At 36.4% G+C, this 22,082-nt stretch overlaps 1 protein-coding gene across 2 annotated transcripts; it reads left to right on the forward strand.

The window, feature by feature from the left end:
* Window positions 1-2,045: 2,045 nt before the first annotated feature.
* On the forward strand, window positions 2,046-21,401 carry LOC132278585 (uncharacterized). Of its 2 annotated transcripts, none has more exons than XM_059780408.1 (5): window positions 2,046-2,674; window positions 15,634-15,778; window positions 19,558-19,631; window positions 19,719-20,401; window positions 20,490-21,401. In XM_059780408.1, exons 1-5 carry the CDS (start codon window positions 2,237-2,239, stop codon window positions 20,719-20,721), a joined length of 1,572 nt encoding a protein of 523 aa, XP_059636391.1. In that variant the 5' UTR covers window positions 2,046-2,236; the 3' UTR covers window positions 20,722-21,401. The 2 variants fall into 2 exon arrangements, with proteins under 2 accessions (XP_059636391.1, XP_059636392.1); XM_059780409.1 differs by having other exon boundaries at window positions 2,047-2,674; window positions 15,637-15,778.
* Window positions 21,402-22,082: the final 681 nt, after the last annotated feature.

Below are 22,082 nucleotides of genomic sequence, written 5' to 3' on the forward strand. Positions count from 1 at the left end.
ATACTTGATTTGATATTCCATAGCTTATTACTGCAAATTCCATGATTATCTAGATTGATGTGTGCTACAATTGTTACTAATTTGATGGGTCATGCTTAGAATTGATGGGATGTGCTACACTTAGTTTATTTATAGGTTAGGTAGATAATTCATTCTTTAATTTGATGGTTCATGCTTAATATTGCAATTGGTAGTCGCATTTGTTCACAAGAAGGTTTTTTCCAAATTAGTTGAAAGTGTGTGGTTTGATGAACGAGCTTGGAGGTGATTCCAATGCACCCCAAGACCTCACTTCTCATCTCTTAAATCCCTATCTCAACTTAGTTTTATTTTACTTGTATTTTAATTAATTGCATCTTAGTGTAATCAAACAACCAATATTCCTTTGCAATCTTTTGATACGCCAGAGTCGAAGTTGAATTCCAACACGTATAATCTCTGTGGACAATTCCTACTCACTACACTTCATTAGTTGTAGTAGTGGTTTTTATAAATGTAAATTTGACTAGAAAGGCTTTCAAAACCACAATCATATTTTGACCTTGCGAAGCGACCTCTTGCATTAAAAAGTCCATTCTCTAAACATATAGGAAAGGGCTCGTTAGATCTCATGCTTTTTATTTACAAAATAAAACACTCAAGCCAACAAGGACATAGAATTATCATTAATTCGACATGCTTCACTATCATTTACTAAATAAGACATAGTTACATGCTTGCACAACATATAAAGAACATTGCATAGAAAAATTCACAATTTAAGCATGTAAATCACAAATTTAAAGGAATTAACTCACAAAAATTCAAGAGGGTTGTGGATTAGAAATTCCTACCTCAAAAGGAAGCAAAAACCCCACAAATTGCCCGATCCAAACCCTAATTTTTGAAATTTCAAGGTGCACCAAACGTGGCTTGGCTCCGATCAAATCAAAGATCTCGATGCGCTCTTCAATTTGCCGCAGACGGAATCAACAAACTCCAAAAAATGAGAGATTAATTGGAGATTGAAGTTTTGTGAAAAAGAAAAAGAAAAAAGAGAAGGGAAAGAGAGAGATAGGCTTACGGGAGAGAGAGAATATTGTGAGGCCCAAATGGTTTCGTGGCCTTTATTTTATTTTTTTTAAACATGTGGGTCCCACCAACTAAAATACCTTTTTCCCTTTTTTATTTTATTCCATTACAAATACACACACACACACACACTTAATAATTCACAACCACATATAATACATAAAATAAAATAAATGAGGTGCAATTGGACCCAAACAAAACTCCTGTACGCAACAATTCTGGTAGCGGGTCCCACACGGGACTTTTCGGTCCGGAAAATTGAAAAATGCCGAAATGGCAGCCTTTGCATTTCAAAGAGTCCAGAACTCAATGAAATGTCTCAATCAACTTTCTGACACACCCGACACACTCCACGGTGTCCGGTACGCAAAACGAGAAAAGACGAAAATACCCTAAAAAAATTTAAAAAATTCCAGAAAATGAAAAATGGTGAAAAACAGAAATATTACAGTTTTAATAATAAGTTAATTAATTTAGAAAGTGATAGTTACAAATTCATCTATCTATTTTTTTTTTTTTTTTCATTTTTATGATAAATTGATACTAAAAATAAAATTAAGATAAATAGTATAATTAATATTTACATAAAAGAAAAGATAATAAAAATAATTGAACAAGAAGAAAAATTTTTAACGAAAAAGGATAAAACAGTCTTTTGTGATGAATTTACTCTTAATTATAACAAATCAATAGTTTAGAAGGATAATTTTTAATTTAGAAAAATTATTTGCAAAAGGAGAATAGCTAAGGACGGTTTTTTACACTTAATCCTAACATAAATTCAAAAGAATAATAATATTTTTATTAAATTGATTTTTATTTTTATATTACATAATTAAATCTATAAATTTATCTTGATAAAAAAATATAATAATAAATTTATTAAAACAAATTTTTTTTTTTTTAAACATAATTATTAGTTTTCATTCTTTCTCTCCGCTAATCAACCACAATAAGTTAAAATTACTTTTCTTTCTCGCCGTACAAACATATAGACTAAATTGCCGTTTAGGGTTTATCGATAAGCAGTCTCTCTCAGCTTCCCACTCGAATCACTCCGCGCATTGGATTGTCATACCTATTGCATCCATAGTTTAGTTGCCCAAAAGGAAAAAGAACCTATACCCCTTTTCCCTCCCACCCAAGAACCCTAGAGATTGCAACAATGGAATTAAGCGTTCTCACTACAACTTACTCGAAGTTCCTCCCTCGAATGGCTGTTCATTCTCTCGGCACCTTCGCTCCTTCCAATTCCAATTCCAAGTCAGATATTCCAACTAACGGTTGGGATTTGGACTCGCGCTCCAAAGTGTTTCCTCAGGCCAAAGGTAAGAAGCACAGAGAATTCAATCGATTTCTGAAAGAAGGGGTAGTATTCCCTTGCAAGGTGATGAAGTACGAGAAATATGCGAGGTTAGACATGCTGGGGACCCGGAAGCGATGGCTGAATTTGTTGGTTGAAGACAACTCTCTGCACGCCGAGGCAGTGGAAGAGGTGGATGATGATCCTCTGCCCACTGAGGAGTACCAGAGGAATTACTATGGTGACATCGACCTCCCTCAAAGCCGCTACAAGCTCAATAACGTTGTGTTCAACAGGAAAGTAAGTAATTTTTTTTGTAGAATCAGATATTATGTTGTTTTCTGCTATAAAGTAAAACCATCCTTTTTATAAGCTGGGGCAGGGGCAGGGGGCGAAGCCTCAATTTTGAATGGGCCAAACTAAAATTTGAAAATTTTATAATATCAATTGTAATATGATTTGTACAATATTAGTCTTCGTATATGTATTCAGGAATATATAATTTAAAAAAAAAAAAATAGAAATATAAAAGTGAAGTAAACAGAGATAGAAAATTGATATGACTAAAAAAACACATAGGGTTCGTTTGGTTAGAGTGAAGTAAATAGAAAGGAACGGAAAAAAGTAATATAAGCATTTGAATTCAACATAATGTTTGTTTCTTAACATAAGCATTTACAGAAAACGTAGTTGTATCCAGGTTTTGATCTCTAAGCATTTGATCTCTAACAAGTAACATAATGTTTGTTTCTTCACTTCTAACAGAATGTGTCATTTCTACCTTTTCATATCTATATGTGAAGTAGAACTGATTACTGAAGTTTTTAGGCCCGTTTGGACCGCTAGGGGCCGGCATGTTGACAGATTTTCTGGGCTAATCCCGAAGTGTTCGTTTTTGACCCGATAAGAGAGTTTTTTGACTGGAAACGGCTCAACGATCAAGACTCACCGTTACACCATGATGTAACGTGCTTTTCAGTGAAATACCATCGTTTAGGGCCTCAAAACGGGGTTTTTGGTCCAAAAGAAGCCTGTCGAATATTTCGGGATTTTTGTTCATTGTCTAACCAAACTCGGATTGCATTCATATTTTATATTTAGTAGTTTTATTTTATTTGGTTTATTTCTCTATTTTTTTAGAATTTTAAGAGAAACTTTATTTTTAGGCTTATTTTCGGGTATTAGTATCTTTTCGAGATTAGATTTCCTTATGTTATAAAGATTCAAGTTGTAGTTAGTTTCCTTATGGATTAGGGTTTTCTTTCAGTATAAATATGTGTAACATAGAGATCAGAATCATTCATTCAATTATCAAATAATATATCAGATTTCTCTGAATTATCTTTTGTTTTGTGGATTCAAAACACCCGCCTTGTGGATTCAAGGTAACTTGTTCCCCGTGAACAAATTTTGGTATCAGAGCAATTTAATAGGATGCATGCCATGTGAACTTAGCCGAAGAGCAGCACTCTTGGTGACTTTGCGAGCTGAAGTTGTGGGTTTTGACTGTTTGAAGGAGTTTGTACGGGGAAAATGATAACTTTAAGGATTTTTGGGCTAAGTGTCAGACTGGTGCTGAATGTATGCACATGCATGAGGGATTTCTTTTTCGTGGTAATCAACTTTGTATTCCGAGGAGTTCCCTTCGTGAGCAGATTATTCATGAATTACATGGTGGCGGTCTAGGTGGACATTGTGGTCGAGATAAGACCATAGCCTTGGTCAAAGTGCGATATTATAGGCCACAACTCAAGAGGGATGTTGGCAACCATGTGCGGCGGTGTCCAATCTGTCAATCTGCTCAAGGTCAGTCTCAAAATACTGGTCTTTATATCCCTCTACCTACACCAGATTATCCTTGGGAGGATTTGTCCATGGACTTTGTCCTAGGACTTCCATGCACTCATCGAGGGGCATATTCAATTTTTGTAGTTGTTGCTCGTTATTTAAAGATGGCTCACTTCATAGCTTGCAAGAAGACTTTTGATGCTACACATGTTGCAAATCTGTTCTTCAAGGAAGTTGTTCGTCTTCATGGAGTTCCTAAGTCCATCACTTCAGATAGGGACACCAAATTCCTATCCCATTTTTGGAGGACTTTGTGGAGGCGTTTTGATGCATATATATATATATATATAGAAGTGATGGACTTAGGAACTCCATGAAGACGAACAACTTCCTTGAAGAACAGATTTGCAACATGTGTAGCATCAGAAGTCTTCTTGCAAGCTATGAAGTGAGCCATCTTTGAATAACGAGCAACAACTACAAAAATTGAATATGCCCCTCGATGAGTGCATGGAAGTCCTAGGACAAAGTCCATGGACAAATCCTCCCAAGGATAATCTGGTGTAGGTAGAGGGATATAAAGACCAGTGTTTTGAGACTGACCTTGAGCAGATTGACAGATTGGACACCGCCGCACATGGTTGCCAACATCCCTCTTGAGTATATATATATATATATATATATTTTTGATAAGTAAGAAAAATTATATAAAAGCGCTCAAAAGGGGGGCGAAGCCCTGAAGATATACACAAGGCCACAAAGGACCTTTAAGCCTTCAAAGAGGCCAAAAAAATCGACAATTTCCTCTAAAGATCTATGATATCTCCCAGAAACCCAACAAAAAAGGGTGGAAATAATAGAAAATTTAAGAGTAGAAATCGACAACTCCTTCCCATCAAAATATCTTATATTCCTCTCGAGCCAAATATACCACCACACATAAAGAGGCGTAGCCCTCCAAGCATCCAGAATGTGAGCCCCCACATGGCAACCTCTCCAAGCCTCAATCAACCCTCTAACGGATCCAAGCATAACCCAAAGAATCCCAAACAAGGCAAACATCAAATTCCAGCAGTCTCTAACCATGGTGCAATGGAGGAGAAGGTGATCCACTGTTTCCTCATCCCGAAGACACATATTACAACGTTTTGATACATATTTGAATTTCAGTAGCACTAGTCATCCACAATTTGATGGTCAGACAGAGGTGGTCAATCGGATTTTGGGCAATCTAATTCGTTGTATTTCTGGTGAGAAACCAAAACAGTGGGATTTTGCGTTATCATAGGCAGAATTCGCATATAACAATATGGTCAATCGGTCAACAGGCAAGTCGCCTTTGGCTATTGTTTACTATCATTCGTTGAAGCATGCATTGGATTTGGTCCCACTTCCGAAGCTGCCTGGAAAGAGAGTTGCTACAGAACACATGGCAGATCGCATCCAAGCGATTCAGGGTGAGGTTCGAATGCATCTTGAACAAGCCAATGCGAAATATAAGGAAGCAGCAGACAAGAAGAGGCAGAAAAAAGTCTTTCAAGAAGGAGATTTAGTTATGGTGTTTCTATGCAAGGAGAGGTTTCCTGTTGGTAGCTACAACAAATTGAAGAACAAGAAATATGGGCCTTATCAGATTCTGAAGAAGATTAACGATAATGCTTATATTGTTGAGCTTCCCGAAGATATGACTATTTCTCCTACATTTGATGTTACAGATCTATTTGAGTATTTTCCGCCAGATGAGACTCATTCTTCCAGTCTTAACTCGAGGACGAGTTCTTTTCAAGCAGGGGAGATTGATGTAGAACTCATTGCTAAAGCTTTTATTGCCCGTTTGTGTTGAACTACGTTGTGATTGCTTTGCTGGCTTTCATTGGATCTTTATGTTCGCCCGTTTTCACTATCCTAACACCTTTCTTTATGGTGGGGCTTTTGACGCAAGAGGAATATGAGATCCTATTGGGTATTAATACATCATTCTTAGTTCTATATTCTTTTGGATTAATGGGTGGAATTGTAAATTTGTGGGAGATTTTGTTTATTTTGTTGATAGCTTGAAATTATACCTTTGTGTATTCTCTTGGGAGAGCTCTCCTCTTGGGCGCCTTTAATGAATTATTACTATTAAATATTTATATGTATATATGTATATATGTACGGTAGAGTCTTATTATTAGGATGCATTAGTCTATTAGAATTAAAGGTGACACCAATTAAGGATAACTGGATAACTGAAAGTGATCTAAATTGCTTGCTAAATGTGCAACATAGATAATGAATTCATCTAGGAGTGTCATGGATTGAGTCGGAGGTACTGTAAGGACAACAAAAATGCCCCCCCAAAAAAAAAATATGCAGGTTGTGTTGTTCTATCATATTTGATGTTATAGTATACTGGGGAAATTGTAGCCCTTGATGAATGATAGCAGCTAAAAGGATTTTTGTAGTTGATCCCAAGTTTTATGGCTTTAAAACTTCTATCAAAAGAAATAGTCATGCTGAAACCTCCTTTTTGCTGTCAATTTCTCCCTCCATAATTTAAATATCAAATTGTGTTTGTCATGCAATAAACTGATTTTAGGTCTTGCAGAACTAAACCCCATACCTTTAACATAGAATAAAAGAAAAGAAGAATTCTTACGGACCTAGGTTGGCAAATTTCATAAAACAAAACTCGTGCTATGTAATTTAGACTATGTTCAGTTCTTATGAGTTGTCTAGAGTAATGGTTAGGTGATTAGTGAGTATTTGGGTGAAGCTTAGCTTTCCTCAATGGACATATTCGTCAACTTCATCAAACAAGGGTATAAAGGTAAATGTACTTCAATAATCATCCTCAGCATATTAGGCTCATGCATACATGTTTATATAATCAAGTTTCAAAGTTTTATAAATTTTTTTGAGTATTGATAAATATTTTTCTAAATATGCATGTTCAATTCTAAAATCAGTTTTGCAGCATTTTTAACTGATATGCACTCATTGATTGATAAATATTTTTCTAAATATGCATGTTCTATTCTAAAATCAGTTTTGCAGCTTATTTAGCTGATATGCACTCATTGATCGAGGGTACTTAGAATTGAACTGTTGATCTTAGTGCTTCAATGCATCGACTGATGGAGCCTATAGTATATCGATCAAGAATTGATTCCGTAAGGTTCGATCGAAGTCCCCTAAATCTTCGATCGAAGTCCCCTAAATCTTCGATCGATCGACCCTCACACAGGTATCGATGGACAAATGCGAAAGCTGAAATTTTCCAAATTGTGCTTTCAAAATATTTTTTTTTCTTTCTTAGTTGGTACTCACACACACATACCTCCACTGGGGCTTGAACCCCTGACCTCGTTTTAGGAAGTTAGGGCCAGATACCACTAGGCCACTAGCCTATTCATTTCAAAGTAATTTTCTTATTGATTATTTTGGGAAGTTTTCCTAGGGTTGTCTATAAATATAGATATTCTGTGAACTCTAAAAAGTGTGTGAATAAAGAGAGATGGACACATATACACTCAAAGATTAGCATATGCATTGGAAGCTTTAGTTTATGAAATCACACCTTTCATAAAACTTTTATTTGTTCATTTCTTTGACCGCAAGATCAGATTTTTTTAAAGTTGCATATACTTGTTCACATAAGAGTATTTCTTTGTGAATTGGAAAAAGAAGAGTGTAGATTTTGTTTCATTTTTTCATACATCAAGCAGAGCTAAGTTATGGTGAAATGATGAACTGTTGAGTATTGATACTACTGCTGTTGAAGCCAGATTCTCAAACCTAAAGGTTGGACGACTAGGGCTGAAGATTCATCAGTGGAGAGGCTGTGTATGAGTGTAGCGAATGCTGTAGACAGATAAAAAGAGACCTGAAGATCTTTGAAGGACTGAAGATCAACTAGTGTTTGATATCTTATTGGGTCTAGGTTGTATCTCTCTTTTTTCATGGTGAATTAATTTGTCGGAATAGGTCCCGTGGTTTGTTGATTGGTCGTTGAGGGAGTTTTTTCACATAAAAATCTGGTGTGCATCTCGTACTTTATTTTACTGCACTTTAAAGTGCTATATATTGGAAAAATAATTATAGGAGTGATTTAAGCGTTGACATAATGTACAAGCTGCTATAGTTGGGTAACAAGTTGTTGCCATATTTGTATTGACTTTCTGTGTAATTCCTTTATTATAAAATACTTGTAGAGCAAGAAATTTCTAGTCTCTAGCTGCAAGTCTTCCCCAATTCACTTATAAATAGAGGTGGTTATTGTAAAAAAAAAGTATGAGAGTATAATAAAGATAAGTAGCCTTCTAGGCTTTGTGTGTCGTGAATGTAAGCCCTAGTGGTTGAACCACGTTGTATTCTTGTGTTCTTCATGTTTTAGTTACTCACTTCAACTTTTATATCTTTCAACATGGTATCAGGTTTAGCATCCCCTACTTTATACTCTACTCGTCTCGGATCTTTGCAACTCGCCTCGCACTCTCGACAACTTCGTATTTAATTTTAAGTTGGACACTCGAGTTAAATCTCCGTGTACAACTTGAGGGGGATGTTGGAGACAGGGGCGGAGCCAATTAAGGACCAGAGGGGGCACGTGCCCCCCTTGCCCTTGCTCCAACCTATTATGCATAGGTACATATTTTTGCTATATATGTATACTTATACGGTAATTTTAAATAGTGCCCCCTCTAAAATTTTCAAATTCCTCTAAATTTCTTTTGAAAAATAAAAAAAAAGATTAAAAAAAGTACATTGTATATTTTTCCTTTTCTAATTTTTGTTTCCTTTTTCAAAAAAATTCTTTTTTTACTTGTGTATAATTAAGTATTGTACCATTTTTTCTCTTTCTTTTAACGATGATATTTAGCATGTTATTTTACAGCTATTTTTTTTTTTTTCTTTTGCCTTTTGATTTAAAAAAAATTACATTTGTCATACTTGTTGATTTTTTTTTTTTTCAATAAGTGCATTGTGCTCCCCCTAAAATAAAACCTTGGCTCCGCCCCTTGTTGGAGAATAATTATTGGAGTGATTAAGCGTGGACAGAATGTTAAAGTTTCTATACTTGGGTTACAAGTTGTCGTCATATTTGTATTTGACTTTCTGTGTAATTCCTTTATTATAAAGTACTTGTAGAGCAAGAAATTTCTATTCTCTAGCTACAAGTCTTCCCCAATTCACCTATAAATAGAGGTGGTTATTGTAAACAAAATTAAGAGAGTATAATAAAGATATTTAGCCCACTGGGCTTTGTGTGTCATGGATGTAAGCTCTAGTTGTTGAACCACGTTATATTCTTGTGTTTTTCATGTTTTAGTTATTCTCTTCAACTTTTATATCTTTCAACACTGTTAAATAATTATGTTTATTTTTACCAAGCATGATTGAATTAATGGATGATGATTTACATGATTAGTTAATCTCAGTCAAGTTCGTTTATTTGAAGCAATTGCCAGTATAGTTTTACTGAATTATTAGTTAGTCTTAAGGGTATATCTACTCAATGTTAATTGATATCAAGGCAAAGTACCCCAATTGAATCATCAATGTATCAGAGCTTAAATAGTTTTTTAATTGAAAATTAAATTGTTGAAAATTGGTAAAGGTTCCTTTAAGATCTTTTCAGGTCTATTTGGGTAACCGTGGTTAGAACGATCGAGCTAGTGGTGGCGGTAACGGTAGCAGTGGTGGAAGGCGGGGATTTTGGCAGTAGCGGTGGTGGTTGAAGTTGGCGGTGGCAGTGGTGGTGTGGAAGGTGGCGGCAGCGGTGGTGGCAGAGGAAGGCGGTGGTCGAAGGCGGCGGCAGTGGTGACCGTGGCGGTTGTATTTGGAAGTTCGACCAACGTATTTATTTAAAAAAAATTTACTAGGGAATGGAATGGTCATTAAGGAGTGGAATGACCTGGAATGGTCATTCCAACTTTAATTTTTCGTTCCAAACAAAAGAAAAGGTCAAAAATGATGGAATGGTTCCTGCCTACCAAACGTAGCAAGAAGAATGAGTAGATATATATACCCTTATTGCTAACTGATAATTCAGTTTAACTATCCTGGCGATTGCTCCAAACAAATAAACAAACTTGATTGAGATTAAATAACATGTAAATCATCATCCATTTATTCAATCATGCTTGGTAGAAATAAACATAATTATCTTACAGCAATTTAAAGTGCAGTAAAATAAAGTACGAGATGCACACCCGATTTTTTTTTTTTTGATAAACACCCTCCACACCAGTCAAAAAACCTTAGGACCTAGTCTGACAAATTAATTCACTGTGAAGAAAGAGTGATACAACCTAGACACAGTAAGATATCAAAAACTAGTTGATCTTCAGTCCTTTGAAGATCTTCAGGTCTCTTTTGATCTGTCTACAGCATTCGGTACACTCAAACACAGCCTCTCCACTGATGAATCTTCAGCCCTAGTCGTCCAACCTTTAGGTTTGAGAATCTGGCTACAACAGCAGTAGTATCAATACTCAACTGTTCATCATTTCATCATAACTAGTTATGCGTGATGTATGATTAAAAGAAACAAATCTACACTTAAAAAAAAAAAAAATTTAAATGTTGTTCTAAATTGATTAAAAAAAAAACATAGAAATTCTAGACAGTTGATTCTTCACCTGTGAAAACATGAGTGTAAGTTCTTAAATTTCTTTGTCAAAACATGAAAATGGTTAAAGAATTTGTTACGACTTTGAATATAGTCTTGTGATGGAAATATAAACTGAACACTATCGTTTAGGACTGATACGATAACTGAAGGGTGTGTGTTGATGGCTGGTTAATGGAAGCAGCAGAACTGAGTGGTGCGTGTTGATGGCTGGTTGATAGTTTCTGTTTAGGTGGTAACAGGAGTCAATATCAGGTTTTCAATAAGGTGTTTTGATAGGTTTTGATGACGACCAGTAAGGATGGGTTAAGGCTGAAAGTAACAGAAGTTTTGTTGGGTTTGGTAACTGATGGTTGTGAGGTTTAATGGATGGTGGATTCCGGGGATATAGTAAGGTGGGCTGCAGGGTGTGGTTTCAGTTGGTGGTGATGGAGTGCAGCTGTGGAGTTAGAGCTTTTGATTGATTGATGTTCTGGACTGAAGTTTGCTCTAAACAGACTTGGATTCTTTGCTCTGATACCAAATTGATATAGAACACAAAAGTTCAGCTACCAATTTGACGCAGAATGCAATAAGATAGGTAGCTTTGTTATGACACAATCTTAGAACTAGAGTGAAAGAAGGGGATGGGAAATAGAAGATGAGACGAGGCTAGAAGGAAAGAGGAAGAAACAGATGAATAGGATAAGGAAACAGAGTGAATAGAGATAGGCTAGATTGACTGAGTGGTAAATGACAACAAGAATATGGGAAGAATGGAGGAAGACCTGAGACTCACAAGTCTCACTCCAAAACTCAAGCTAAAACTATTATTCCAAAACTATATTCCAAAAACTGTTTTTTCAGTTACAGATATGCCTATTTATAGGCATCAAAAAGAGTTCCCTTAACAATGAAGGAACCTCAAAATATTTGAGAAAACTTAATGACTAAGAAAACAGAAAATATAAGCATCAAAAACTTCCTTATGCTGTGTTAGGTAGGAAGGAAGGAAGAGGGGTGGAGAGAAAATATAAAGGAAGGAACAAAATTCCTTTGTTCGGTAGAGGTGATACAAGGAAAGAAAGGAGAATAGTCCTCCTTTACAAATTTTCATCCGTCCAAAAATGGGCGGAAGAAAGGAGGGAAGACAAGTGGACTATTATAGAAGTTTTAAATTAAATTCTATCCTAAATTATACAAGTTTTAAATTACAGTAATATCCTCTATAAATTACTATATTATAAATATTATTGGATATAATGGTAAAAACAATCAAAACTTTATATTTCCTTCACTCTTAACCAACATAGTAAATTATGAGCTTAGTCTATTCTCTTCTATACAACTGAACAAAAAGAAGGAAATACACAATCTCTTCCCTAGGGATGTTTCATCCATCATTTTTCTCTCCCTTCCATCCAATTTTTTTCTTTCCTACCAAACGGAGCATTAACGACCAAGGAAACAAGATTCCTTAATTGTAAGGAAACACAAAATATCTAAGACGCCTTAATCACTAAGAAAACATAAAATATTTCAATCAAATACAGCCTTTATCTACAAGGATAGAATCCAGCTTGCATTCAGCCATATCTTGGATGCAGCCTTTGTAGAACATTGAATCCAGCCTTCTCATGAGCTGGATACAACCTGTAGGATAGTCACCTGTAGGTCTGCAGGCCTATCTATGCTTTGCATCATTGAGGCTTGGAGAGGTTCTACAGTGGGGACCCAAGTCCGGGATGCTTGGAGGGTTACGCCTTTGCCAACAGAAATTCTCTGACCTCTAAGAGCTGTTTCCAAATTGCAGAATCAGATGCTTTAGGCAACACGACCCAAAAATAGGCAGTATATGAGACTGAGAGGGAATTGAACTCCAAAAATCATCAAGGAGCCCCCATTCTTGTCCCTCGCTTTACCACCTGATGGGGTTGATGCACAAGTGACGGGGTAAGACAAGTTAGAATTCGAATAATAAGTTCTCACTTTCATTGAGATTAGGTTTGTGATCAGTGTACTAATTACAATATTTTCACTAAGACACAACTTTTGCTTGCTATTTCTACCATTCTATCAGTCCGGGTGATGTTCAAGTTGTTAATTTGCTGTTTTGTAAGGCCGGCATTGCTTGTTCTTTATCTAGACCTTAATTGCTAGATATAGAAAAAGATTTGTTCTCTTTATTAAAGCGGTAATCTTGAATATGACGGAGTTTGGTGGTGTATTTGGCTAGAGACGAATAAGAGATCTTTCGAAGGAAAGGAGAATTCTATTGCTATGCTTAAGTTCTCTATTATTTACACTCTTTTTTGTTGGGTTGTAGGTAGAAATTATAGATCTTTAGCGGAGATTGTTGATTTTTAGGACTCTTTGAAAGTTTAGAGGCCCTATTTGGCCTTGTGTAGTTCTCTCGGGTTTCGCTCCCCTTTTGAGCTCTTTTATACAATTTTACTTATCAAAAAAAAAAAAAAAAAAAAAAAACATTCTTGGCTTAGTGCCACTCTCAACATGTATAAATTTTAGCATCCTCAAATTGTATGCCTGAACCCATAGTCCAAATGGTGTTGATTTAACCGGTGTTGGTGTTGTAGGCGTGCCCCAGATTGATTCGTGTTGGCATTGTAAAGGACTCGCTTTGCTTCTCTTTCACGGTTAACATCCCCTTCGCGCTGACACCATACACCATATATACATCAAATCTTATAATATATATATATATATATATATATATATATATATATATATATATATATTTTATAATTATATGAATTTGGGGATTTTGGGAAATTAGGTTTGGGTGTGTTTGGATGTAACTGTCAGTTAAGAGGTGTTTGGTTGTAATTGTAACAATAAAGGGCATTAGAGTCTTTTCATGCTTATAAGGGCATCGGTTGGGAATGTACAGGACATTTCTTCTTTAGCTGCAGTTCTTGGGTGCAGGGTGAGTTCCTTTCCTATCCCTTATTTGGGATTGCCCCTAGGGGTTTCTTCCAGGTTAGTGGGGAGTTGGGATTCTGTGCTTGATAGGTATGCAAAGAGGTTGGCAGGTTGGAAGAAGCAAAATTTATCTAAGGGGGGTAAAGTAACTCTTATTAAGAGCACTTTATCAAGCCTTCCCACTTATTTTCTCTCTTTGTTCCAAATTCCATGCTCCGTTGCTGATAGAATTGAACAAATTAAAAAGGAATTTCCTTTGGGGAGGAAGGGGAGATGAGTTCAATTATTATCTTGTTAGATGGGAGCAATTATGCAAGCCTATAAAATTGGGGGGCCTTGGTATTAGACGATTGATTCCTTTTAATCAAGCTCTTCTGCGTAAGTGGTTGTGGAGATACCGGAAGGAAAAACATCGTCCTTGGCGCAGATTAGTATCTTGCAGGTATAGGGAAGATGTTGGCGGATGGACTACACGTCCGGTTTCTATTGCGGGAGGAGTTGGGGCTTGAAAATCCATTCGGAAAGGATGTGATGCCTTTTCCTCTCATATCAGATTCAGAGTTCGTGATGGTAGTTGCGTTCGTTTTTGGGATGATCTTTGGTGTGGGAACCAGCCTTTATGTCGTACATTTCCTAGATTATATCGTATTGCAGTTGATAAACATGCCATAGTAGCTAACTGTTATCAGCTTGATAATAGTGGGATTACGTGGAATGTTCATTTTCCGCGTTCATTTCAGGATTGGGAGTTGGAAGAGGTGAGCATTTTCTTGGATCAATTGTATCGGCAAGGAATTGGCAGGGGCTATGACAATTTGATTTGGATTCCCTCCTCTCACGGGCGTTTTGCAGTAAGGTCTTTGTTCTTCTGTCTTTCTAATTTTGCATCCTATGATTTTCAGGAAGACTATTTGGTGTTCTATGGTTCCTACTAGGGTGGCATTCTTTGTATGGACTGTTGTTTGGGGTAAGATTTTGACGATTGATAATCTGAGGAAAAGGGGAAATTTTCTTGTTAATTGGTGTTGTTTATGTAAGCAGGATGGGGAGTTAGTCGATCATCTCCTAATGCATTGCTCTGTAGCGCACGATTGCTGGAATCTCATTTTTGGCCTATTTGGCATGTGATGGGTAATGCCACGCTCTACTAAGGAGCTGATTAATGCTTGGAGAGGTTGTCGTATGAGTAGGAGTGTTCGTGCTTATTGGAGATCTGTACCACATTGTATTTGGTGGTGCATCTAGAAGGAGCGAAATAGTAGAATGTTTGAAGGGAATGAGTCGTCTACAGTGACACTGAAACTTTTTATTATTCGTTCTCCTTTTTGTTATGTGAACAAACGTGCTGTTCCTCTTCTGTTGATTTAATTTCTTTATTGGATTCTTTGGGGCCTTAGACCCCGGTTTCTTTTATATCTACGGGACGCGTTCCCCTATTGAACGCCTTTTTTAATTTATTATTACTTATTAAAAAAAAAGGGCATTATGGCAATTGAATTATATTTTGTGTGTCACGTGACAGCCACGCGGTCGTTTCATGGTAAGTTTCGAATGGAAGCTCGCCGGACTGGGCAATGCAACCAAAGTGGTTAGTTCAGGGGTTTTCTGCCTCATTTGTAGTTTAGGGACCTTATTTGCTAAAAAGGTCATAGTTCAAGGTTTTTTTTTTGAACTTTACCCTAAATAAAATGATGGTGATCCCAACTTGATCAATGTGAGTATTTGGGTTGAATAAGATTGCCTTTTACTATGTTTTCCATATAGCATAACAGTTATTTTATTATTGTTATTTTATATTTTTCATATTGTTGTCGAAGACTTTTGGTTTACCTTAAATTTGGTTTGGGCCTGAATTTCGACCTTCTATAGGAGATCAAATTCAAAAGAAAATTACATCATCTGTCAAACTTGGCTGACTGAATATTTGTATTGTTAGCAGCAAATGATGGTGAGGAACACTTGCGACAGGCGGCGATGGTTTACGAGTCGTACTACTTATGCAGTTAGTAATGCAACTGACGTTGAGAGTAATGCTTTTTCTTCTGATGCAGATGGTGATGCAATCAACGTTGAGGATCCACGTAAGTGTTTGTAATGGATGTGTCATGTTTCATTACTTTTCATCTAATGATAATTTTAGTACAAGTTATGTGATCCAAAAGCTCTATTTACAGCTTATGAGCTTAGAGCCTATTGCAGCTGTATATTTTCATTGTTTTAACCTGTACTTCTGTGACCTTTTGAATTATCCTCATAATATGTTGCGTTTTTTTTTTTTTTTTTTTTTTTTCATTTGTAAAAACTCAATTTGAATTTGGGTGGGAGCTTCCAATAGATTGATACCCTATAGTTAAAATAGATGAATAAATAAATAAATATATATGGGGAAAGCTAACATCCCCTCTTTCATGGGGAGGATAAGCTTGCCCCTATTATTTTTGGACAAAAATATCTTCATTCTATACCACCACGTTATTAAAAATATGGATATTTAAGTAATTCAGAAACCTATTATCATTATCTTCTCTCTTTCACTGTCTCTCAAAATCTTTCCTCCGTGCCCTAGCCTCTCTCCTCTGAACCAGAAGCGAAGGCACCACCATCAACATAGCTGTGGTGGTGCCACTCCCACTATTCCCATAACCGCCGCCACCATCCCCATGCAGCAGGGCCGGTCCTGGGGCAAGGTGACCAATTTGGAAGGGCCTCAAATTTAGTACCGTAATGTAATATAGTAGTATATGTATGAAATATCACTACTTCTCATAATTGAACGTAACTAGTCTTTTAATCAATTGAAAGACATCTATTCAAGCCATAATTTCCATAATTAAAAGACAACATACTTATAAAAAAAAAAAAAATCCATAATTAAAAGACAACACACAATCATATATCATGTAAATTTATGGCAGTAAATAACTTTCAAAAAAAATTTCTGATATGTAATACAATAATTTATATTATAAAAATAATTTGTTTCAATCCCTTTCCTTCAAGAGAATAAAGGATTTTTTATATTTAAACAAGAAACTGATTTATTTTATTATTATATTAGTTTTGGGCTCACGTGCATGCATGATAGTTAAGCCCAGTTCAAACAACAAAATTATGACAGAGTACTTTAATTTATAATTTTGCATCTCAAAATGTAAGACAGTCACATTTACTTTGTTATGAAGTTGAATTTTGATTTTTGTGACTAAGTTGTGTTGAATATTTTTAAATTTTTTAATGTAAATTGGATGGTGCTCTTTATAAAGCACCAAGACCGATTTTTGCTTTGTGTGTTTTTAACCTTAATAGATTTCATGTGCTTGTCGTCTGATTTTTATGTAAATTCGCAATCATGTAATTTTTTTGCTCGTATGAAACTTTATGTATAAAGGGCTTCACATTTGAAAATTCGCCTAGGGTCTCTCAAAATTTTTTGAATCTCAGGGCCGGCCCTACCACCCAACAGGCTAATAACCACCAACACAACCAACAACGGCACCACCACGACCATTTCCACCCTCATAACCACCACCACATCATTGGAATCATGCCCTCTCGCGATATTCTCTGGCAGAGCAGAGGCACCAAACCAATTGACAATGGCGATGTAGGAGAGGCAGTCTTGCTGGAGGGCGGGGCATCTAAATAATGAATCGTTGTTTTCCTGTGAGTGCTGCAGTGGCGACGACGATGGTTGTTTAATAGATCTTTATTGACATTACTATTCCTAACACTAGATTGATTTGCAACATAATAAGAAGTTGGCATCACGTTTAGCAAATACAAGCCATTGTCCTCACATGTACTTCGAATCGTCTTCCCCGTATCCAAGTCTTGAAACACGCAGTGAGATGGAAAAAAGGTTACAGTACAACTCAAGTCTTTTGTAATGTGACTGACAGAAAGGAGGTTATAGGTAAATTTTGGGACATGAAGAACAGAGGATAAAGTAAGATTAGGAAAGGCAGAAACAGTGCCCTTCCCCACAATGGAGGTGCCATTAGCCACTCTAACCTATCCTTACCAGAACATAAACTGTGCGAAGAAAAATCACATGCCATACCAGTCATGTGATCAGTGGCTCCTGAATCAATGATCTAGGTGGCCAACAGATAATGTGGAAACCTGATGTGCCGAATGAGAGTTACATGTTTGAGCGAAGTTAGAGGTGGAAATGGAGGCATTTTGAGCTAATAGATGTCGAAGAGCATCTAGTTCAGCCCCGGAAAAATAACTCAGTGGGCCTGAGGAGACTTTTTTTTTTTTTTAGTTGGTACTCACACATACATGCCTCCATTGAGGTTTGAACCCTTGACCTCCTTTTGAGAAGTAGGAGCCTAATACCGCTAGGCCACTAACCCGTTGGTGCCCTGAGGAGATATGACCAGTAGAAGTAGTCGCACGCTCTGCAGTATGTGTCATAGATAACCCCTTAAATGGACCAGGCCTTGGCCTAGCATTTGCATGTGCAGGAGCTGGAGTAGGGCGACTGTGTAGATTCCGGCATGTTTCCCTAGTGGTGCGTACACCCATAGTGATCACACCTCAACTTGCTCTTGTTATCCTGCTTCCCTCCTTTTGGAGGATTGGGCTTGTTCCATTGTTGTGTGGCAAGAGTAGAACTCTTGGACAATGGTACTTCTAACTCAAGCTTAGTGTATACAGGTGCAGACATAGCCTTCATTCTACTCTCTTTAGTCTGGATATACGAAAACACTTCTCTAACAAAAGTAGAGGTTGGATACCTGCCCAACACTTGTACCTTGGCATGCTCGTATCTCGGATGCAGACTACCTAAGAACTCATAGATTTGATTCCTTTCTACAATAGCACGAAATGCTTTAACATCAGCTGCACACACAAGTACGTAGTGTTGCTAGTGATTTAACTCTTGGGTTTTAACTACACGCCTAGAGCTTTACAAACCATGCTTTGATACTATGTTGACTTTAACAGATAATCAAATAAAAAAGTAAAGTATAAGAAGAAGAAAAAAAGAAGAAAGAGGATGAGAGAAAAAGAGGGAGAGATGGGGAAAGAGAGAAAGAATGAAAGAATACTTTCATTCTTCCACCACATTATATTTATAATAATAAGTTTCAGAAAATACACACAAGCCCCAACATTATATTAGTAATACAAATAGGCCCTGACAACAGTAACAATAGTGATGCGTTTTTGCTCTACACTGATGAAAACATAAGAAATACATTTTAATGTATCCTCTTTCCTTCACAAAAATGGAATCTGTTTTCTATTATAGAAAAAAACATTTTTTTAAACATGATTTTTTTGTTTGTTTTGTTTTGCCTTTTTTAAGTGTTGGCAAAATAAAATAAGAAATGTTTCTCGTTAGTGAAGTAGAGCGCGGGGGTGTGCCCCAGTGCGCACTTGCAAGGGGCCACACACTAGCGCGCACACAGATGAAGGGAACATGCACCACCACGCGCGCTTGCGCACATTGGCACGCCCCAAGCGCGCGCTCATGCATGGGGCACGCCCCAGTGCTCGCACATGGAAGTGGGCCTCGCCCCAAGCGCATGCACGCACGAGGTCACCCCCCAGTGCGCGCGTGCAAGGGGCCACACACCAGTGCACGCATAGATGAAGGGAACATGCACCACCACGCGCTCATGCGCACATTCACACACGCCAAGCGCGCGCTCATGCACGAGGCACGCCCCAGTGCTCATACATGGAAGAGGCCTTGCCCCAAGCGCATGCACGCACGGGGTCACCCCCCAGTGCGCGCAACATATGCTCGACGGGAACCATGGACTTAAAATATACAAGTTGTCTTGCTGACATATATTCGTTACTGTATTTTTGCCTTTAATTGTGATTTTATATTTTGCCTCCTTAGGAACCCTTCATTCTAAGGTGTTTTTTGCCGCTTCTATCAAGGAAATGGACTCGTTGGATTTCGAAAGTGTAGTCGTAAGTTCAATATCTTTATAATTTTTCATTTTTATATAATTCAGATTAGTCTTTTAACTAATGTATTGTTTGATCATTCAACAACAGGCTCTTGTTAGATACCGAGATCATTTTTTTGAACAGAAGCACAACATAATATTAGAATATTATGGGTTGTTCAAAATGGAATACACGGATTTGCATGTGGATGGGGGTTCCAAGTTGATGAGATATCTTTCTGTAGAAGACTTCATGTGGTTCTTCCTCAGGATTGATGAAAAGTACCGAAAAAGGATTTATAATTACATGTTCAAGCAGCAAATTTATGTTTTGGATAATTATCGGGGGACATTAGCCGCAATCGTCTGTTTTTGGGAAGCGCCACCTAGTGGGTGGTACAAGTTAAACGTTTCTGGGTTTTGTAAGGAAGATCTTGGAGGGACCAAAGAAGCTGGTTGTGGAGCAGTATTGAGAGATTCTAGGGGAAGGATTTTGGAAATTTTCCACAAGCCATTTCCTGATACAACATATAGAGATGAAGTATTGAGAGATTCTAGGGGTAGGATTTTTGAAGGTGGGAATTTGGAAATTTTCCATAAGCCATTTCCTGATACGGCATCCAGAGATGAACTATTCTTACTTGGAGTCTATCATGGGATATATGAAACTCTCCAAAGGAGATTGAAAGTTAAGAGAATAATATTGGAGATTGACCATAAAAAAATTTTCAAGTTGCTAAGTCATTATTCGCCCTCACGAATGGTAGATGATGAACTTTATGAATTTTTTCGGTAAGCTTTAATTATAAAGTTTGAGTTCATTCTTTAAATTTAGATTCCAGTTTCCAATAACATTGATATAAATTTTTTTGTTTTGCAGTAACATTTTTTATATGTTGTCAAAATTTGACGATTATGAAATAAAGTTTCAACTTCCTCAAGGAAACAGTCTAGCTAATAGAGTTGCGTATATAGCTTCGCATCTGACTGTGGGACAGCGTTTCCCCATATTCGACAAATGTTTTGAAACACAAGTCAAGTGTGATCAATTGGAGATTCCACGATATGAGGTCTTCTTGGAAGAAGAAGAATCATCCGATGAGGATATTTGAAGTCAGGAACTCTTCCCTTTCTCCTTTTCTACATAAAAGCATAATACAAAGAAAAGAAATCATTTTTTTTTTTTAATTACTGTTTTTTAGTTAAAAATGTATATTAAATTCGTGAAAGAAGAAAGTAATTAGCCTATCTGCGGTTCACCCCAGTACAAAATAAATAAATAAATAAATTAATTAAATTAATAAAAAAGAAAGGGGGCAGGTGTGGACTGGGTTGTGGAGGGGATTCTGTAATTTTATTCACATTTATTCTAGTAGATTATAAAGTACACTAGGAGCTTTAGAAAGAAAAATAAATAAATAAGTAAGATTCACCAAGTGGGAAAAGAATTGTTGGCTGAATATGTTTTATGCAGATTGTCATGTGGTTCATTATACCAGCAACAAGAAGCCCCCAAGAGCTGATCGCAATGACAATTCCCCTGTGCTGATGATTCTACTCCAGTCCAGCAGTGACTATATTTAATTTTTACTACAACTTATTAAAAACAACTGGATTCTCACAAATCAGTTTGGGCAGGGGCTGCATATAATCTGATATTGTACATATTGGCTATTAATTTTTTTTTTTGTGTTTTTTTTTTTTGGTTACTATAAACTTGTAAGTAATTTTTTGTTATGCCACTTGCTCACATTTTTGTCACTTTAATATTCCTTTTTTTCAAATTATTAAATTTTTTTTTTAATGAGAATTTCATAATTGTATTGCAACCCCGAGGGGCTCAAGTAACCTTCCTTTGAAGAATCTCCTTCCTGCGAAGAATTACCTCAAAAGAAATTCTAAATAAATAAGAAGGAAAGACCGGTTAAACAAGGAATTTAGACATATTCATTTTCATATGAATTCAACTAGGTGAGAAAGAAAAAAAATTATAAAATCATAATTGTATTGCAAATTTAGGTTTAAGTAGGGGTGGTAATTTAAGTCCAAACTTATTAAATTACTAAAATTCGTCCACTAAAATTAATTTCATCATAACTAGGTATCCAGTATTTCTTTTTTGAAGAAAATTTCCTTCTTACAATTGAAAAGCCCAGATTTTTTATTTTATTTTATTTCTTGTTAACAGAAAAGTTCCTTGAGTTAATTTATTATTTTTTTATAACAATTGAACAACCTATTATTTCTTCTCAGAAGAAAATTTTCTTTGGTTTATTTTTATATTTTAACCAGGTAAATTAAAAAATGCCTTCGTAGTTTTTTATCTGTTTCTAAATCCGCCTGAGGTTGAAGCCATTAACCTGATCCATAGATATGGAGAAAGAAAAAAAATTATAAAATCATAATTGTACTGCAAATTTAGGTTTTAGTAGGGGTGACAATTCAAGTCCAAGCTCATTAAATTACTAAAATT

This window comes from Cornus florida, unplaced genomic scaffold, assembly GCF_030987335.1.
Source record: "Cornus florida cultivar Cherokee Brave unplaced genomic scaffold, ASM3098733v1 CherokeeBrave_3.0.0_Hap2_Chr10, whole genome shotgun sequence".
Taxonomy (NCBI): Eukaryota; Viridiplantae; Streptophyta; class Magnoliopsida; order Cornales; family Cornaceae; genus Cornus; species Cornus florida.